General features: G+C 37.8%; 1 protein-coding gene across 1 annotated transcript in view; it reads left to right on the top strand.

Moving 5' to 3' along the window:
• The window catches only part of pkd1b (polycystic kidney disease 1b), a 44550-nt gene that overhangs the window by 5474 nt on the left and 18053 nt on the right, over positions 1-21023 (top strand). The window contains exons 7-25 of the mRNA XM_058405617.1: positions 1574-2314; positions 3250-3381; positions 3492-3667; positions 3758-3897; positions 5350-8984; positions 9630-9803; positions 10252-10389; positions 10556-10838; positions 11625-11856; positions 11946-12096; positions 13509-13643; positions 13839-13983; positions 14064-14654; positions 15243-15393; positions 15472-15721; positions 18756-18951; positions 19381-19548; positions 19630-19773; positions 20722-20932. Coding sequence (XP_058261600.1) covers positions 1574-2314; positions 3250-3381; positions 3492-3667; positions 3758-3897; positions 5350-8984; positions 9630-9803; positions 10252-10389; positions 10556-10838; positions 11625-11856; positions 11946-12096; positions 13509-13643; positions 13839-13983; positions 14064-14654; positions 15243-15393; positions 15472-15721; positions 18756-18951; positions 19381-19548; positions 19630-19773; positions 20722-20932 — 7793 coding nt within the window. The remainder of the gene's footprint in view (positions 1-1573; positions 2315-3249; positions 3382-3491; positions 3668-3757; positions 3898-5349; positions 8985-9629; positions 9804-10251; positions 10390-10555; positions 10839-11624; positions 11857-11945; positions 12097-13508; positions 13644-13838; positions 13984-14063; positions 14655-15242; positions 15394-15471; positions 15722-18755; positions 18952-19380; positions 19549-19629; positions 19774-20721; positions 20933-21023) is intronic.

Here is a 21023-nt window from a genome sequence, read left to right as displayed (position 1 = left end):
CTTTTTTATATATATTTTGCATTCTTCTACACTGAAGCTCTTTAATTAAGAAACGCTTTAATTAGTCCTCATAGTGCTACACAACATCTATATAAGCCCTTCATAATAATGAGTCTGCTTAAAAAAATTATTAGGGTTTATTCTAATCGATTTAGGTCCAACAGTCGTCAAAGCAGTTATTACAAATTGGTTGTCAACTTGATTTAATGCCAAGTGACATAAATGTTGGATGGCATAAAGGTGTTATAACAATTTCCCAGGTGACTTAACTCAGCTCAGTGTACTTCTAATATACCAGTCATATTACTGTATATATCAAACATAAAAAACAAACTCCCTTTATTTTAGATCAAATTCAGATCATATATACATAACAGTGTCATTACAGTGTCAGAGCATTATCAAATTATCATGTTCATAAGCATGTTATAATCGCATATTTGAACTTTTCTTTGCACCGGTCTTTATATATCACCTCAAAACTCTCACTCTCACAGCTGATGCCTGCTGGAATAAACCTGTACTAATATTTAGGTAGATTTCCATCAGAAAGGCTGTCATGAAAGGCTAATGAAGCCCTTATAAACACAGCATTAGGTAAAATGTTATCAAAACTGTAAACTGTAATGACCAGACATAATGATTTATTACTTGTAATATAACCTAAGTTGTATATAGCTTAAGAAAAAAAGGTTTATGTTATAATGCATTATAGCGTGCATACATACTATGTGTGCTATGTAGTGTGTACTTTATGTGACATTATGAAGAATACAGTGTTACGCCTGTAACTATTATGGCAGTTATGCATGCTGTATAACATGTCATAAATGCATTTATAATAGATGCAGTGCAGTCATAACACAACTTGGTGTATGTTATAATGCATTATAACCTGTATACACTAAGTTGTCTATATGTACACAGTTATATGAATGATGCGATATGAATGATATGAAAAGTTTCGTTTTAGCAGTGTCCTTATGAACAGTTACAACACTTTGTAATGTTACATAATGAGGTTACATATACCTGTATTCATGCTTTATAAACTGTTGTATTCTGCCAGTCAAATATACTGTTTATTATGTTATACATGTATTTATAATGCATGCAGTAATAAGGCAACCTGGTGTGTGCTGCAACTTGTGTACATACCCTATGTATACCATATGCACACTGTTATAGCGCTTTATAAATTAAGGCTTATGAACAGTTAATATAATGTTAATTATTTGACAATATTAAGTGTTTTATTGCACTAGTCATATATGTTGTGTACCATGTTATAGATGCATTTTTCAAAATATTGCTTAACATAACCAGGAGTGTGTCATAATGCATTATAACTTGTGCCTATATCCTGCACTTTATGTACAGTTATAGTGCATTACAATAACCTTGTTAATGTTTTTACAAACAGCTATGTTATGTGAAATAATGTACATATATACATATCATTATAATGCTATTATGCCAGTTATCTATGCTATATGTTATAACATATATATGCTAAACATCTTATAACTGTATTATTAACATTCATTTTAAATGCCACTTTTCTCACACACAGGTCACATTAAAAGGCAAAGAATTCCCAGTATTCCCTGACGATATTCTTGCTGTTCAGCACACCGGACAATCCGGAGAGTTCCTGCGTTGTTCAAGAATCTCTGACTCCGCCTGGCGCCAGAGCTACATCTCCATTCCTGGACCTGCCTGGGGTGGCTGGGTCGATGTTGCCGTGTCTGCTCTGACAGACGGAGGTCGCTGGATGGACGACGTGTCATGTGACCTACGCCTGATCTACGAAGACGCGGGACATCTGTACGGTCCTTCCAACAGCACACCAAACGAAATGGGCACCATAGACGCCAGCACACCAATTAGCGTTCTATCCGACTCTCAGACCCCAGTGACAGGATTGCAGCTCCTTTATCCTTTACTGACCAAAGAAACCCAAATAAATTTAGCAGTAAATATCCAAACGTTAATGATAATCAAGATCCTTTCTGGAACAAACGTGACAAGTTCATGGTCTGCCCCAGTGTCCAGAGCAGGAGTCCCGTTCCTAAAGTCTTGTCCTGAAGAGATCTCTGAAATTCAGTCAGTTTGTCAGAGGGATTCTCCTGATACATGGTTCTCTTATGTATACCTCATGCCTACTAGTCAAGGAGAACAAACTCTGAACATCACAGCTTCGAACCAGCTCAGCTCTCAGATGCTGAGTGTGAAGATTCAAGCTTATATTATTATCACAGGACTGAAAATACAACCGCAAGGGTTTCACAGGATTCTAGTGGACATCCCACAGGTACAGTTAAATATACATATGACATTTTTAAAGCTGCCATTTGTCACATTTAAGTGTTTTAATGCAATAGTTATAGAAATAGTAAGAAATTAATTCCTACAGGGGTAGCATATTTTTTTGTAGGCCAACCAGGAAGTGATTATCACCCTGGGTTCCCTTTGACAAAAAGTCAAAAGGATGCTCCCATTGGTTTAAGGATTGTTGTGACCAAAAAAGTTTAGGATTCTTCCACTTTTTGTTCATCGAGATAATCTTTACAAAAGAACACAACTTTTATGAATTTTGAAGCCTATTTTGAAGTGGTTTTTGGCCAAAAAGTGATGGGCTTTCTCAGAGATTTCATATAATCGAGGCTAAATCTAAACAATTCTTAAGTCTTAAAGTCTTAATCCCATTATTCAAGACCGGGTTTTATCTACTGAGGCACTGCTTATAGATTCCCATATTACAATATTTAAAGAATAAAATATATCAGGTCATGCTTTAATTAAGGCATGACTGACGACAAGTCGTTGAATTAATAGAATAACAATGCTATATTTGAGAAAGAAAATTTTGTAAACAAGTTATTTATTTATTTATTTATTATATTTTCCACAGTTGATAAATAATGAAAAAACATGTGACTATTAGTCACACTATTACATACACTATTACACTATTACATATTATTAAGTACACTATTAGTATCTACTTATTTATTTATTCATTTATTTATTTATTTATTTATTTATTGTTGAGCTATTATATACTATTCATTCTGTTTAATTAATTAATTTATATTTCTTTATTGTTTATTTTGTTTCATTGCAATAGTTGCAGAAATTGATTCCAATTGTGTGTTGCAAAGATGACATTGCAAAGGAGACTTCCTTTCTCCTAAGAAGAGATGATGATTCTTAGCAGACTTCCTTTCTCCACCTCTCTCTTTACAGATGTTCACCACAGCAGTGGTCACTGGTTCGTCTGTGAAGTATACCTGGGTTATTGATAATCTCGTCCAGTCTGCTCACACAGGAGAGGCTTACAGTGTCACTTTCACCAAACCAGCAGAGTACATGCTCAGGGTAAACACTGATAAACAAATAAATATCAACCGGAAATCTTCTGACCAACCTGAAAGTGACTGCAGCAGAATGTCTGTGCATAGAGCTCTGATGTATCATTTCTGTAATAGGTAACTGCTGAGAATCCTGTTAGCACTCAGGTCACAGAGGTCAAACTCATAGCAGATGTAATGACCCCGTTAGCCGAGCTCACGTTCCTGTCCAGGACCGAGGCCGTTGCTGTAAACACCTCGAACATTTACACCATTAGAGTGAAGCTGGATGTCTCCATCGGTGTCACAATAAGGTTAGTACACTACCGCTTTTAAAAAATGTTCATGCTTGGTATGCTCGATTAGACTGAAATTAGATAATGCTCTTCTCTGGAGCGCTACAGATGGGATTTTGGCGATCGGTCAAGCTGGGTTAATCATACAGTCATCGCTCCATTAGAAAGGAACCACGATGTTCAGCTGGATCGGACCGCAACACAGATATACCTGCAGGATAACGCACATCATATCTACACAACACCAGGTAAAGCCTGTGTGGTCATGTTACATTATGCCATGTTTATGTTTATCAAGTAAAGAAAAAGACATTTTTTCAAATTAAGCTCTCTTGGCAGGTTATGTCACATTGTGTCACGTTATGTCACTATGTACATTAAGCTACAACAACAGCTGTCATGACATTCTAGCATAAGTCATCACACAACACGGTATCACCTTCTATCAAGGCCTTGCCCTATACTGTACATAATGCCTTATGACTACATTCATAGCCTCTTATAATGCATTAGATTTATGTATAATTAATGAATACATTAGACTTCATTGTCAAGCTTATTGATGAAGCTTATGTGAATTGATTGCTTACTGCATTTTATATAGAATTTATAAGAATTCATTTCACCATACACTCTTAGAAGAAAAGGTTCTATCTGAAAGGGTTCCTCCAGGCTCGTCATATTTGGAACCTGTATAAAGTTCTGTGTAGAAACCTTTTTAAGAACTCCACAGGGTTCTTTCTAGCCCGTGAAAAGATTATGTGTATATAAAACCTTTTATGAATTAAATTTTTTTTGTCCTTAAAAAATTATGGATACATGAACTAAATGCTACATATTATTGGCAGCTCAAATAACCACAGTATTATTATTATTATTATTATTATTATTATTATTATTATTATTATTATTATTATTATTATTGTTGTTGTTGCTTAATAAATTATTTTTAATAAATAAATAATATTTAATAGTGTTGCATGGTGTAGATGTCAAATATCACTCAAATTAAATGAGGAAAATAAAAATAAAAATAAAAACATCTAAATTAATTTTATTTTGTGTAGGAATTTTTCTGATTTCATATTTCTATTATTATTATTATTATTATTATTATTATTATTATTATTATTATTATTATTATTATTTTAATATACCTAATATAGTATTATTACTTTGCAAACAACACACGTCATTTTAGCATTAAAGCATTCAACACTAATATTAAGTCCTTAAATGGCATTAAAACATTAACCAACAGTATGAAAGATCAACATTACTTATGTTATGAAACAATATTTGCAAAGATTATTTTACAAAGCAACCAAGCAATGTAAAAGAATTTGAAAATATAGAAGAATACTGGTAATACATGCAGTTAGCCTAAAGAACTCTGTGCAAAATGGGTTCTTTGTTGTTATGTAAGTAACCCAAATCAAGAAGCTATATGGAACCCTAATGAACTTTTTAAGAGTGTAGAAGCTAAACACAAACATGTACTTTCTTACAAACAGTGCAAATTTTTGAGGAACATCCTATATTCATGATATTTATAAAATCCTGCATGTAACTACAACTATTTATAAGCATTTATAAGCAGGCACATCCAGTTAAATCCCAGTAACTGAATGAATGCCTATAGTCATATCTAACACATAATATTTATATCTATGTCCTGTATATTTTTCATTTCTGCAAAGGTGACTATACACTGAGGATACAAACCCAAAATAAATACGACTTCATCCAAACGTCAGTGCTGCTGAAAGTAAGATCTCCACTGACCAAAGTGCTAGTCTCATCAAAGCCTGCTCTACCAAAAGTCAACCAAACGATTCTTTTTGAAGCCTCATCACAGCCATCTTCATATGGAATTGTTTACATGTGGAACTTTGGAGATGGTTCATCAGAGGTTGAAGGACCTCATAAGATAACCAGGCATGCTTTTAAGAAAGCCGGTGTGTTCAATGTTTCTGTGTGCTCCAACAACACCCTGTCAAAACTGAATTCCTGGACGGTTGTGGAAGTTTTTGAAACGATCTCAGGTGTACATCTGAGATATAATGGACCCAGTGAACTCAGTTCCATCACTGAAATCAGTGGAAGTGTATCAACAGGGACCGATCTCAGGTGGACCTTTGATCTTGGTGATGGGACTGTGTTTAAAGATCTGGAGAAGAACTCAGTCTCCCATGTCTATAGGTCTATGGGAAACTACACTGTCCAAGTAACGGTCTGGAATGCTGTGAGCAGCGTGAGACGTTCTGTCAATGTAGAGATTTATCAACTTGCTGTGACTGGAATCCTGCCATTGGATTGCATCGTGAGTGGAAAGGAAGTAAATCTTCAGGCGCTAGTGAGAGGAAATGTTTCTCAGCTAATTTTCCATTGGAGTTTCGGAGACGATACTGGCATGTCCGTGAAGAAAGGAACACCGTCTGTTGCTCATACGTTCTCAGGTACTGGGAGTTACCTCATCGATGTGACCATCTATAGCCAAGCAGGATCTGCACGCTATCAGAAAAACATATGTGTGCAGACTTTAATTACAGATATAAACCTACACTCGTCTCTAAACGTTGCAGCGGTAGGGGAAGAGGTATGTTTTGATGTGTCAGTGCTTCCAACTGGTGGTGAAAGCTACCAATTTCTCTGGTATAACAGCTCTTTATTTGACTGCCCCATCAATGGGACGTCACATCACTGCTTCATTTTTTCAAAAGAAGGCCAGCATGAAATTATGGTAATCACACGAAACCAGGTCAGCAAGAGATCTGCAGTGACAACGATTTTTGTCTATAGACCTATATCAAAACTGTCAGTACAACACAACGGAGATGGCGATATGGATGCTCTTACCGTCAATCAGTCGTATTTCTTTTGGACTGAGCCAAGCCAAAATGGTGTTGAGATCGAGTGGAATTTCGGCGATGGTTCGTTGAAGAATGGAGGTCACAATGTGTCACATGCTTTCATTTCAGCTGGTCAGTATCATGTTAGTGCTTCAGTTTTTAATGCAGTTAGCAAAGAGATCATCAGTGTTGATGTGGAAGTTCAGGTTCCTGTTTCTGATGTAGTAATTCATGCCAACCAGCCATTTGCAGAAGCTCTCCAAGAAGCAGTTTTCACTGCTTCAAGCAATGTCATGGATGGCAATGTCAAGTTTTATTGGTCTGTAGACTCCCTGACTGACTCACACCTTGGATCATCAGAGTATAAATTTGTGTTTCCTAAAGCAGGGATCTTTCACGTTAGAGTCCTAGTACAGAATCTTGTCAGTAAAATGGAAACCTCAACAACAATTGAGGTTTTAGAGAGAATACGAGATGTACAGATTCTAAAATCTGCAAGCTGTTTCCCCACAAACGAGACCATCACTTTGATCGCTTCTGTAAATCGTGGCACTAGCTTGGCTTATCAGTGGTTAGTGCATCAAGATGGAGGTAATGACATAGCTGGTGTTGGTGAGCAGTTTAAATTTTCTACAAATCATCCTGGTAATGTATCTGTCAAGCTTATAGTTGCCAATGTTCTTGGTAAAGTGTATAGTAATATTTCTTTAAGGGCAGTTGAACGTATTTCTGGTGTAAATATCTTAGCGTTAAATGTAATAGCAAAAGGAAAACCTATTGAGATAGCAGTGACTATGAAAACTGGGACAGATCTTTACTATATTTGGTTTTTAGACACTGATCGCTCTCCCATAAAAACAAATGAACCTTTTATCCAACATATTTTCGATGCTGTTGGCGTTTTTACGCTAAGAGTGTCAGTAGGAAATGTTTTGGCCTCCGTCAATGCCACTAAACACGTCACAATTCAGGAGCCTGTTTCAGAGATCAACTTTGAGGTAAATGGACGATTGAATCCCTTCTTTGTAGCATCAAGCAGTGTCTTGAAGTTTCATGGATCTGTCAGAAAAGGAACTGATTTATACTGGGAGTGGACCACCATTTCCTGGGAAGGTAGTGCAATTATTTTAGGTAAAAATCAAACCATCAGCTACTCCTTTAGGGATGCCGGAGATCATCGAATAACTCTTAACATCTCGAATGAGATTAGCTGGCAGGCCGTGTCGCATGTTGTAACAGTGCAAGATGCTATTACAGGTCTTAGTCTAAGAGTCAGTGATGTGATTATCTGTGAGAATGATCCAGTGACTTTCACACCATCCATCACTCAGGGAAGCGGTGTTTTATTCAGCCTGGAATTTCCAGGAGGGAATACATCCCTAAAAGATCAGGAGGATTTCATCACCTCATCCATTCCCGTCGGAAATCACACCATCCGAGCAGTTGCAAGGAATCTTGTTAGCAACTTATCAGTAAACGTTACTGTGAAGGTAGTAGAACGAGTTAAAGGTCTTCATTTGGTTAACTGCTGCTCTTCTGTCTTGGAAGCCTCAAAACCGGTCAATTTCCAAGCATCAGTAAGGACAGGATCTAATGTCACTTACCATTGGAATTTCCACTTGGACGGCCTTAAAACTATACATCAGACTGGTCAAAGTGTCCAGTATTCCCCATTGGGCAATGGATCCCTGTCTGTGAAGGTAGAAGCTACGACTGACTTCTGTTTGCAGTCCATGACTGAGATAGTACAAGTTCAGTGGCCGGTGAAAAACGTGAAGCTGTCTATCTTGTCTGATGGACCTTTTGTAGATCACAAGGTCACATTTTTCGCCCTTGTTGATGGTGGGAGTGACCTTTTGTTCAACTGGAACTTTGGCGATGATAACAAGGGGATCCGAGTTACAAAAACCAATAAGGAAGTCTACAAATATAACGTTGAAGGCAGATTTATGATGCAAGTAACTGCTTTCAACAACATCAGCCAAGTCTCGGCACAATTCCCAGTTCTGGTAAGGAAACTGGAATGCACCCTGCCTCGTCTCACCCTCATCCAAGAACAGGCAAAAGTTCTTAAATCAAGGCCAAACTATTTCGAAGCAAGTGTGGATCTGAATGATTGTGCTTCTTACAAGACAAACTACCTCTGGGAGATTTTTATGGATCCAGACTGCATGGAAAGGAAAGTCTTTTTAAATGGCTCAGTGGATGTTACCACACCGCTCCTGACTCTCCCAAAGCATACACTAGAAGTGGGAGACTATTGTCTAAAGTTTACCACTAGGTTTGAAGGAACACCTTTACACAAGTACAAGACTACAGGGTTCTCCGTAGTGAACAGTCCATTGGTTCCCCTGATTAAAGGTGGCTCTTTCCAAATTTGGTCAAACCAAAGAGATCTGATACTGGATGGAACTGAATCTTATGATCCTGACGCTGCAGTCCAGGAGGTTGATCTGTTGGAGTTTCGATGGGATATTACAGTGGTGAGTATTATGAGTCAAATCATACCTCCAATGCCATGCTTTGCATATATTTGCAAGTATTTACCCTCTTTTCCAAATTGTGTTAAGGTTACAACATGGAAGTGAAATGGACTCAGTTTACAGAAAATAGCCCAAAAATGACACTTAGAAAAATTGGGTCTTTGTGCAAATCAATCCTTTAAGACTATGCAAACAGGAAGTGCTATGATAGACCTTAATGGGCTCCTGCTGATAAGGAGAAGACACCTCAGTTGATGTTTCACTTACAGTTGCTAAATTTACAAGTATTTCTGTTTTTCCGTAGCCTACTAGGGATTATATATTCATAGAAAAGTACTAATATCATGAAGACCGCAGAGCTCTCAAAAGAATGTTCTGGAAATGTACCAAGCATGTTTCAGTCATCAAAAAATCAACCTTAATAGAACCTGTACCTCCATTAATTAATACCAATGATCCATTTCATTTCCATGTTCCTACACTACAAAAACTGAAAGGCAAGACACTGTATTGCCTTGTTTAGTTGCTTTTATGAGCCAATCCAAGTAGCAAAACCATCACAGCATAAACAAATCTTATAATAATGTGCATCATGTAAGGTCTAGTCTAACACAGATCCTATAACGAGCATGTTTATGTTAATAGGAGCAGAATACCAGGACATCTCACTCTTCAGCATCCTTCCTCGATAATTATCCAATTCAGCACAACAGCAGCAAGCTTATCCTCCCCAGGCATGTACTAGAGCCAGAAAGAGTGTACCACTTCACACTAACAATTCAAAAGCATGGTAGATCACCGGTCTCGACTGTCCAGAAGGTGAGTATCATCTGTTATTCAGACCCTTCAGGAGTTTGATTTTGTAATTGTGGAGATTTGCACAAAATCAGGCTTGATATTTGGAGAAGCTTGCAATTTTGCAAAATTACCTCAGGTTTTGTGGAGATTTGGGACGTCAGCAATAACATGTATTCAGCCAAAGACGTCTTCGATGCATGTACATCCAACATGAGTACAGTGATCGTAGAAAGTAGTTAGAAATGTGTCTTCACTGGTTTAGAAGAAGAATCCTATGCTTGGAGTAGGTAAAAATAAATAAATAAAAACTAATTTTAAATTTTAATAAAAATCTTTTTTGGCTAAATCAATAAAAAAAAACCTTACACAATTATTACACATTGAATAAAGTATTTCTGATTTTTTATTATTAGTATATTAGCATTTCTGATTTTTTACCTATAGTTCTGAGCCTTGTCTTGTTATCCAGGTTGAAGTTCATGAAGCTGAAGTGTTGCCTGTGACTGTAAAGTGTGTATCCTGCAGACTGGTGTTTTCTTCATCTGTCAGTTACAGCCGTCCTCTCACTTTGTCTGGACGCTGTCCTCAGTGTAATGGCATTGTTCAGGTATTCTAAGCACTTATTTATGCAGATATTGTACAGACTTCATTTATCAACAATTCAAATAAGTCATTTTTAAGCATCATTTCTTGCATGAGCGCATATAAACTACCCACCTTCAGACGATTAATGCACCTCAATTTTATTTGCAATTACAAATCTCTGTCCCAAGTATAATTGGACTGCAGAAAACACAAAAGGGGATGTTTTATTGCTGAATGAAGTCACAACCTCAACGGGACATGGCTCTACAGATCTGGTCGTCAGAGCTAATACGCTAAAACCTGGATTTGAGTACATATTCAGGCTTAATGTGTCTCAACCGGCTACTGGACTATGGGGATCAGCGAGTATTGCTTTAATCCAGAATCAGCCACCTAAAGCTGGGAACTGCACACTGTCTCCAGAAGATTCTGTGCAACTTCTGCAAAATGTAGTTTCATTCAACTGCTCAGGTAATACAGCTTGTAGAGTTACACAGATCAGGCATAACATTCTGAGCAGTGCCAGGTGAAGTGGATAAGACTGATGATCTCCTCATCATGGCACCTGTTAGTGGGTGGGATATATTAGCCAGCAAGTGAATATTTTGTCCTCAAAGTTGATGTGTTAGAAGCACGAAAAATGGGCAAGCATACGGATTTGAGCGAGTTTGACGAAGGGCCAGATTGTAATGGCTAGACCACTGAATCAGAGCATCTCCATAACTGCAGCTCTTGTGGGGTGTTCCTGGTCTGCAGTGGTCAGTATCTATCAAAAGTGGTCCAAGGAAGGGACAGTGATGAACCAGCGACAGGGTCATGGGCGGCCAAGGCTCAGGTTGGCCCGTGTGATCTGATACAACAGACGAGCTACTGTTGCTCAAATTGCTGAAGAAGTTAATGCTGGTTCTGATAGAAAGGTGTCAGAATACACAGTGCAGGACAGGTCAGGGCTGTTTTGGCAGGAAAAGGGGGACCAACACAATATTATGGTGGTCATAATGTTATGCCTGGTTGGTGTAAATAGGGAATTAATTTTTTTTTTTTTTTGAAAGTCATCTAAAATGTTATTCATGTAGATTTCTGACATTTGGAAGATGCCCTTTTCCAGATCATCTTAAATTTTAATCTAATTTCATACAACTGAGATTTAAGGGCCTTGCTCAAAGTCCCAGCAGTGGCAGCTTCTGGGATTTGAACTCACAACCTTCTGATATACAACTTCAGTCAGCTATTATCTTTATTTTTCCGTACCTACAGGCTGGATGGATGAAGACGCTAACTGTGCTCAGTTGATATACGCTCTCCAAGTTGCACAATGTGAGAACCCAGGAACACAGTGTTCCTTGATAACCCTATACCGAGGAACGCAAAACACATATGGCACACTGGTACCCCTGGGTAGAACAAGACCAGGCTATGATGCTTCTATTATTACTGTAATGGTCACCATTGAGGATAACCTGGGAGCCAAAGTCACTGCAATCAAAAGGTGTGTGAGATGCTGCTGCAAGAACATTTGTTCTTTCTAATATGGTGTTGTATTTTGGAATTTTTCATATGCCATAACTTGCCATGCAGGAATCTGGTAGTCATGGCACCGGTGAGTGATCATAACAAAACAGAATGGTTCAAGAAAAAGAGTCAGGAGGAACTGTGGGCTTTACTCAAACGAGGCAACCCTCAGGATGTTATACCATATGCCACGGCTCTGACCAGCCAGCTCAATCAGGTGGGTATAGAGCATTATGTCTGGTTATTACAGACTTTAAGTGAAGTGAGCTCATTTAAATGTCTTTTAATATGAGTAAAACCTTTGTTCAAAACATAACAGCATAGAAATCACTACAGATCCTATCATCAAGTGTTATTAACAGTACATAATGAGTTATAAAGTGTTATTTCAGGTGATGGCAGTTTTTATGTGAAGTGAACTTATGTGACTGTCTAGTTATATAACTTAAATTTTATTTATTCTGTACACAATACCTTATGAAGCATTATAAGACCTAAGGTTAAGTGTTATTAAAAGTGCATAATACATTAAAGAGCAGCTCTTTCAAATTTGTATTCAATGCACAATACCTTATGAAGCACTATAAGGCCTTATGTCAAGTGTTATTAAGAGCACACACGCATTATAGAACATCATGTCAAGGGATTATAGACCTTATGTGATTGAGCTCATTAAATGTCTTTTTAAATGATTTAAATTTAATACACAATACCTTATGAAGCACTATAAGGCTTAACGTCAAGTGTTATTAAGAGTACAATATGCATTATAGAACACTATGTCAAGGAATTATAGATTTTATGTGAATTGAGCTCATTTAAATGTCTTTTGATATGATTTAAATTCAATGAGTTTAATACACAATGGCTTATAATGGCTTATAAAGAACTATAAGGCCTAATGTCAAGCACACAATGCGTTATAGAACATTATGCCAGGTGATTACAGACAATGTGAACTGAGCTCATTTAAAAGTCTTTTGATATGATTTATGTTTTGAATTATGCAATACACAATACCTTATGAAGCATTATAAGTCTTAATGTCAAGTGTTATTAAACATACATTATAGAACATTATGCCAGGTGATTATAGACAATGTGAATTAGTTAAAAGTCTTTTAATATGATTTAAATTCAATGTATACATGCATACATAGTATGATCGAGCTTTAATTAAGCTCATTACAGTTTACAACTTATATAAATGCTTTTTGACTTAAATTCCATTGATATCCTGTTGCTGTAGTTAGCATTAAAATAATTTAAGGTACAAAACTAGACCAGTGTTATTTCAGGGGTAAAGTTTTAACATGAAACAGTTCAAATACATCCTAAAGGTTTATGCTTAAGGGACCAGGTACCAGCAGAGCGACCATTTAAAGTGCAGTTTATTACCCCTTTTTCTGCGAATGTACAGATAATATACTAAAACTTGCTTTATAGGGCATTATATTGCATCACTGGACCATGATTTAGGAGCACATCACTTCCACGAGTGACTGAATAGACAAGCCATTTCTATTTCTAGGGCAGTTTGCTCAGCAGTGCAGCATAAATGTAGACTGTAACCAATGTCTCTATAATTTCTGTGTCATTAACTACATTATCTATCTGCTTTTGTCTCAGTTAAAGGCCACTAGCATGCAGGAGTTTAAGGACAAAGTCCAGATGCGAGGCAATGTGACCCAGGCCTTGGCCTCTCTCTCAGTGTCTTCGCTCCAGGATGCAGCGCAGATCAGCTCAGCTTTGGCTCATTCTACAGTACGTCTAAATTTATTCATGATAACTGAAAAAGACAGGCATCAGAAAATGGTGGCTATCTGCCATGGCCTACAGGCTATCACCAAGGGCTTAATAATTTATCTAGCAATTGTGCTATGTGCAAGAAATAAATAGAAAATGAATAAGCTGCACAGGTTTTTCATGAGTATTAAAAGAATTTTCACTCTTTTACAGGCCATTACGTCTGAGATTCAATGTGGAGAGTGTACCTCTCAAGTCGTGGAGGCTGTAGGGAAGATGATCAACGTGATCAGAGAGCAAACTAGACAAGGAGATGTCACTCCTATAGACACCGGAAGGAATATTCTGAATGTTCTAAGTATGAAATTTCCTTATCCATGAACATCACGATCGAAAGCTTTTTATGACTTTATAAAAACTGGTCTTTGTTTTCTTTAGGTAGCTCGATGTCTGTTCAGAATCCGGCGAACACTTCAGGTTCACTCAGAACTCGACATCAAGACACCGCAATATCAGCGTTTTACCAAGTCGGACAGCTGATGCGTAGCTTAATGAGGTCACAGATGCCTGGCGAGGAAGCACTCTCCATCGAATCTCCACAAATCAGAGCAGTAGGGAAACGCGGTGACCCGACTTCAGACCTCCTCTGTAGCGAGCCGTCGAGCCCATGCGCCTTCCACATCCCCCTGAACCTGAGCTCACGCCTGAAGACTGAAAGACAGGAAGTCGTTCAGATTCTCCTGGTCATGGAGAGCGAGGAGATCCCATTCATCTCCGCCGCAGTTCCACCTATTTCCACTACGCTAGCTGCGATGGAGTTCGCCACACCTCAGGGTCTGGTCATCCCCATTGCCAACCTGACGGCTGAAAGTGCCATTCGTGTGACGCTACAAAACAGGAAGACGGAGGTCTCAGGAAGCGTTAATTTCACTCTGGTGTCAGAAGGAAGCGTGAACTTCACAGTCAGAGCTGTGGAGGTGGAGCCGAATGCTGGGCTCTTTATCGGCTTTAACTTCAGCTTGACTCAAGGTACTGTTTACTAACTTAAAAATAAGTAGTAGGAATAAAACACACTTGGGATGACATGCTGTTTTAGGAAATTAATCAACTTCCTCACAGCTGGTCATTGGTCATTTTACTATAGCTGCACAACCACAAGTGATTTATTCCTTACTTATTCATGTATCTTAAGCATTTAGACATTTATACCTTCATGAATGATCTAATAATTGATAACATTCATAAAGAATTGTTATAATTATCCACAGCAATTTTGTTATAATTATCCACAGGCAGTCTGAATCTTTAACATTAGAATTCTAAGTAGTCTACATAAAGCATTACATCACACTACAATGTTGCACTTTGTGTAGTGCATTATGAGAGCATATAAAAGCTTTATAATGCATTATAAGCAGTAGTTATACATGCCTTATAAGCAATGTTACAAATTGTAATAGTTTTGCATTAGTAATAATAATGTTGTGTAAGCCTTAAACATATATATATATATATATATATATATATATATATATATATATATATATATATATATATATATATATATATATATATATGTGTGTGTGTGTGTCTGTGTGTGTTTGTGTGTGTTGACAGGAAGTGGTAAGCTGAGCTCTGGAAAAGTCAGCATCACTATAACAGATGAACAAACATCTCAACCGTCCCAGCACTCTCATGTTAAAGATCTGACCCTCACCTTCTCAAGCACGAGTCCTTCACTGGAAGAATCCATCTTCCTCACGCCGATGTACGTTCTCACCGTGTAGCCAATACTCACTGTTTTGCATTAAATCATCATCTAACACCAAATCATGTCTATATCCAGCTTGAATGGCTCTGCTAAGGAGCTGTATGTGACCCTGAAGAACAGTGCAGGTGTGGAGTTGTGTGTCTCAGTGTGTGTGTTCAGCTCGCTCTGCCAGTTCTTCAGCATGGAACAGAGCCGCTGGAGCACAGCCGGTCTCAGCGTGCTCAGTACTAGCAGCCCTGAGACTGCTCACTGCCTCACTGAACACTTGACCCTTTTCGGGGCCAGTCTGTTCATTCACCCAGACGCCATTGTACTTCTCGCACCAGTACGTCGATCTCTTAAATATCATCTTTTTAGAATAAATAGTATGTGTGCTTTAAAGACAATATCAGTTGCCATTTAACCCTTTGTATCTCAAACAATAATATAATGTTTTGTCATCATTGACAAAACTTTTTTAAAATTTATTTTAGATAATAATTTCTTTATTTTCTACTGTTTTTTCCTCTTAAATGAGTAACAACATTGGGTTTTTAATGTACAATTAGCTAATAAGAAAAATTGCTAACTAGAATCTACAGAACTGGGAACAAATTCTGGTGAATAGTTTAATTTTATTATATTAATAATTTCTTTTCAATCGGTATCAGGGTTGTGCTTTCAAAGTGACCTTGTCAGTCAATATCAGAAAAAAATGAGGTTCTCTTCTTTCCATGAGCTTCAGGAAATTCATGATTCATGATGTGTAGAACATGTGACCTCTTATCATGTAGAATATTCCAAAGTTGAGTTAAATGAATTAAAGTTTTAATTAAAATTTTTCATAACCTCATGGAAAATCATGTTTCAAAGGACCCAGAGATTTGTGCAAAAATAATAAGATTTTTTAATTTAATAACCATATGTTCCATAGATTTTTTTTAGGTTTTAGAAACATGCACATAAGCTGCGTTTTTTAAATGTTTTTCAGTCAGATATAAGTGATTTCAGTCAGATATAAGTAATTTCAGTCAGATATAAGTGGTAACATAACTGTGGAATCACCTTGAAAGGAATAATCCAGAATTTTCCAGCCTAATCTCTACTGCTGTATAAATACTAAACTAGAGGATTTCTTAGTGCTAAGAAGAGACTAAAGGAAGAGGAGGTCTAAAGCTAAAGGCAGACCTCCTTTAGGTCCCTAGTATGAACTTGAACCAACCATGTCTTAAGATACATGGAAGACATGCATCAATACTTAAGATCCACCTGTGTAACAGGTTTGATGGTGTTTTTAGTTCCTGATCTACTGTACTACTGTGCAATCCATGTGCCCTCCAGTTGCCCTTAGTGGTGTAGTGTAAATATGCTTGCTGATTGGTGTTGATGCTGACGTTGGTCAGGTTTGGGCTGTGTGATTGGTGGTTATTGACCTGTAGGATGAGGTATTTGAACGAAATCCTCCTGGAGGAGGTGTAAAGGAAGCCACAAAGGGAATTATTTTTATTTGCTATTTCCTTGTTTATTTAAAAACTTATCCTTAAGAACCCCTAGCTTGACTCTTATCCTCCTTTAGGCCTTCATTGTACCACACAACCTCAGGGTCAAGCTCTGCACCTCCAGATATTTGATTTGCAAACATTACCCAGGATTCAACCCAGGACAAACCAACATTGGTACCAACACCACAGCTCATGCCATTGAATCACACCAAATCATTCTAGACATGCTTTTTAAAAATATATATATATATATATATATATATATATATATATATAAATGTTTATCTTTTGTTTGTGGGTGCCGCAATTGTGCCAAGAGGCTAAATTAAACCCTGAACCTTTAACACACTAAACCATGGGTTTGACCACTACCCCAAACGGTGAATGGTGAAGAGCCCAATTTTGTGTGGATTTGATTCTAAATAAGGAGTGTGGTACCCTGAACCAACAACTTAAGGTACTGCTTAATAACTTAAGGTAGTTTCCTCTTTGGATCTGACAGTCTGTGGAGGCTTGTGTGGAGAGTCAAGGGATTCTGAGTTTAAGTTTGCTTGTCATCTAAAACAGTCTACTAAAAAGAGACAGGTCTGGATTTTAGTCTTTGTTCTAGGAACTCGGCCCCAGCTCCTGGTCATCCTATATCTGAGACCAAGAGTGTGATGCTTCAGATTACACTCACTGTTTCTCAAACTGGTCCATAATACCATATCCCCAATATGACTAAACAACAGGTTCCCTCAGTATCCCTAGAACCAGTGTTTTGATCCTGTGGACAAAATCATATAACTGGCTATACACTCTCAGAAAGAAAGATACAAAACTATACCTTTTAAGGTACAAGTGGCTGATGCTGGGGTGGTACCCTTAAGGGTACAATTTTCTACCTCTAGTCAGTAACTTTATAACTCGTTTTGGAAATATAATTGTACCTTAAGGACCTATTGTGTACCTTTAAATGTACCACTATATTATTTATTCCCCTAGGAACAAAATTGTACCTCCACATTATCCTTTTTTCTGACAGTGTACTGGATTCTGAGAGATAGCAAATATGGGATCAGCTGAGGAAACAGTGTCATGAGCACACTAAGGTGGCTCCATCAGACCACAGGAGAGATGCATTTTGCATTGGTATAGAGCAGTGATGCCATCAGGGTGGTGGAGTTGATGTTTCTTTAGGCAGTGCTTTAACCTCTAACAGTGTCTGAAAAAGTGAAACTGTTGGATTTTGGTATTTTTTCTCAAAAACTCACTTGTGCACCACATCCTAATCTTGACTTTCTGTCTTAGACCAATGGTGTAATGTTTCCTTGGAGCACTCCAACCTGTGTCTCCCAAGTTGGTCCCTAAGAATCCCAATATATCTAAACTGCAGGTTCCTTAACTTGGCTCTGGAGTACCTGCTGAACCATGGTTCAAATCTTGTGGGCAAAACCAAACAATTTAATATGTAGTTTGTGCTGGATTCTGAGTGATTGGAAAAATCTGGACTGGCCTGGTACCTCAGAGAGTTCAGTGTCTTCTTCAAATTGTGAAAGTAGTGGTGTTGTTTCTCAAAGAGAGAGTTGCCCAGTGCCTTAACTTCTAGCAGTGTCCTAAAAGGGACAGCGTTGCAGCATCAACATATATAGGGTGTGATTTTTTTTAAAAGAATTGTGCATTTTAATTTGGATTTTTAATGACACTATTTTTCATATCATACCCAAGTCCCAATCTGTAGGCTAAAACTACAGACAATAATTGGCTCAACTATAGTATACCTCCATAACTGGATTAATCTTGTTCAAAACACAAGTCACTTTCATTGAACTGTCATTTAACATCCAGACCACAGATATGGCCTAAAGAAAGGTGTACTGTTAAATCTTACTGTTTCAGTCAGATGGACCAAGCAGAAACATAGTGGTGGGGATAGTGTGTGGTGTTCTTCTCCTGATTCATCTGCTGCTTGGTCTCATCGCTCACAAGCTAGACCATCTGGAGAGCACACGCTTGAGCTGCATCCCGCTGTGTGGCCAGTCAGGACGCCATCGTTATAGAGTACTGGTCAAAACTGGCTGGTACAGAGAGGCCGGTAAGTGAAGACTGAATGTGTGTAAACATGAGTGTATTTCCGGTCCAATTTTATCCATGAAGGGGTGATGTGGGTGCAGGTGCAGGAACAATACCTGGTTCCATAAAAGTAGCCTTCATTTGTCACACATTACTGCACATTGAAATGCTTTCTTCACATATCACATTCTTGGAGGGCTGGGATCAGAGTGCAGGGTCAGCCATGATGTAGTGCCCCTGCATCATGCAGGGTTGAGGGTCCTTGCTCAAAGGACCAATGGTGGCAGTGTGGTGGTGCTGGGGCTTGAACCCTGGTCTTCCAAGCAACAATCCTTAACCACTTGAGCTACCACCACCCCACCAGTTGAGCTTGGCTTGGTGTAGCATACCAATTTGCCAGTCCTCTGTTCCCTTTAACAGACCATGCATCACTTGTCCATGTCTTCTCCAGGAACCACTGCTCATGTAGGCATTAGTCTACATGGTCTAAACAAAAGTGGCTCACGTCACCTGCAAAGAGAAGGAGCCTTTCAGAGGAATGGTCTAGATGACTTTCAGGTAGAAACCGACGTCAGCTTGGGAGAAATCTGGAAAATATGCATCTGGCATGATAACACAGGTGGGATATGTTATAGAAATAACTTTTCTTTTATATAAATTGAAAGAATAAAAAATCCAGTGCATTTTCTTCTCCGCTTAGGTCTGGACCCCTCATGGTATGTTCAGCATGTGACAGTATGGGACATGCAGACAGATAACATGTTCTTCTTCATGGTGGAGGACTGGTTGTCTGTGGAGAATGAAAAGAATTCGGGTTTGGTTCAGAAAGTGGTGCTGGCTACATGTAAGAGGCATTAAAATGCTTTTGTGCTATAGTATGAATGTTTATTGGCTTCTGAAGCTTTATCTGATTCAGGGACAGACAAATCCTGGGAGTTTGGAAAAATCAGATTTAATATCTGAATACTGAGTTTCCCAAAGAACTATATCCCTGCAAGTTAGAAAGTTGGGGTCAGAGAACAGGGTCAGCCAAAATACAGCACTCCTGGAGGAGAGAGGGTTAAGGACCTTGCTGAAGGGCTCAACAGATAAATATAACAATAAAATAATCATAATTATAATAATAACAACAACAACAATAATAATAATAATAATAATAATAATAATAATAATAATAATAATAATAATAGTTTGTGCATTCTGTAAATTATTATTATTTTCAGTTTTATCTATAATAATATTATTATTTTCAAGGTCCAAGTATTCAAGGGCACTCATGAAACAAAAAATGTTTTAAAAAATGTTAATACTCATTCTGAAATGAAATAATGAAATAAATAAATAAATAAATAAATAAATAAATAAATAAATAAATAAATAAATAAATAAATAAATAAAATAAAAGTAACTATGAGATAATACAAAGATAGAAAAAATAAAAAGTAGATGAAGTTCTGCATTTAATTCACATTAGTTAACATAGTTGTTTATTTATATATTTATTAAAAAAAATTTAATATACTAGATATATTTTATTTATTTTTGTAAATGATGTATTTAGGCATCATGGTGTTGCAGCAGGTGCCATCTCACAGCTCCCAGGTTATTCCTGGTTCCAAGTGGGTTTATTCACACTTAGCACACAATGTTCCCAGAATAGGCTCCAGATCCATCACCACCCCAACTATAAACCATACCATAAACCATAAGCATACCCCAATCACCCCACTCAGAATAAAGTGCTTACTGATGATGGATACATGAATAAATCTATTATTTATTTTATTTGCAGGTCCCCCAGAGCTGCGTCAGTACAGAAGGATTTTGCGAGCACAGCTGCTATACGGACTGCAGGATCATCACCTCTGGCTGTCTCTATGGGAGCGTCCAGCTCACAGCGCTTTTAGTCGCGCTCAGAGAGTAACCTGCTGTGCTCTGATTCTGCACCTTTATCTGGCAGCAGGGGCAGTTTGGTACGGATCAGTGGCCACGTCAAGCAGCAGGTAACAGATCAGACACCGATCCAGACGATATGTTGTTTTTCAGGAAAATTACTAGAACTACATAATGCTGGTGCTTTCTAGTTGTGATTTA

Source organism: Hemibagrus wyckioides, linkage group LG13 (assembly GCF_019097595.1).
Source record: "Hemibagrus wyckioides isolate EC202008001 linkage group LG13, SWU_Hwy_1.0, whole genome shotgun sequence".
Lineage (NCBI taxonomy): Eukaryota > Metazoa > Chordata > Actinopteri > Siluriformes > Bagridae > Hemibagrus > Hemibagrus wyckioides.
Note: the sequence above shows the minus strand (reverse complement) of the source record. Positions and strands in the feature narration are given on the sequence as shown.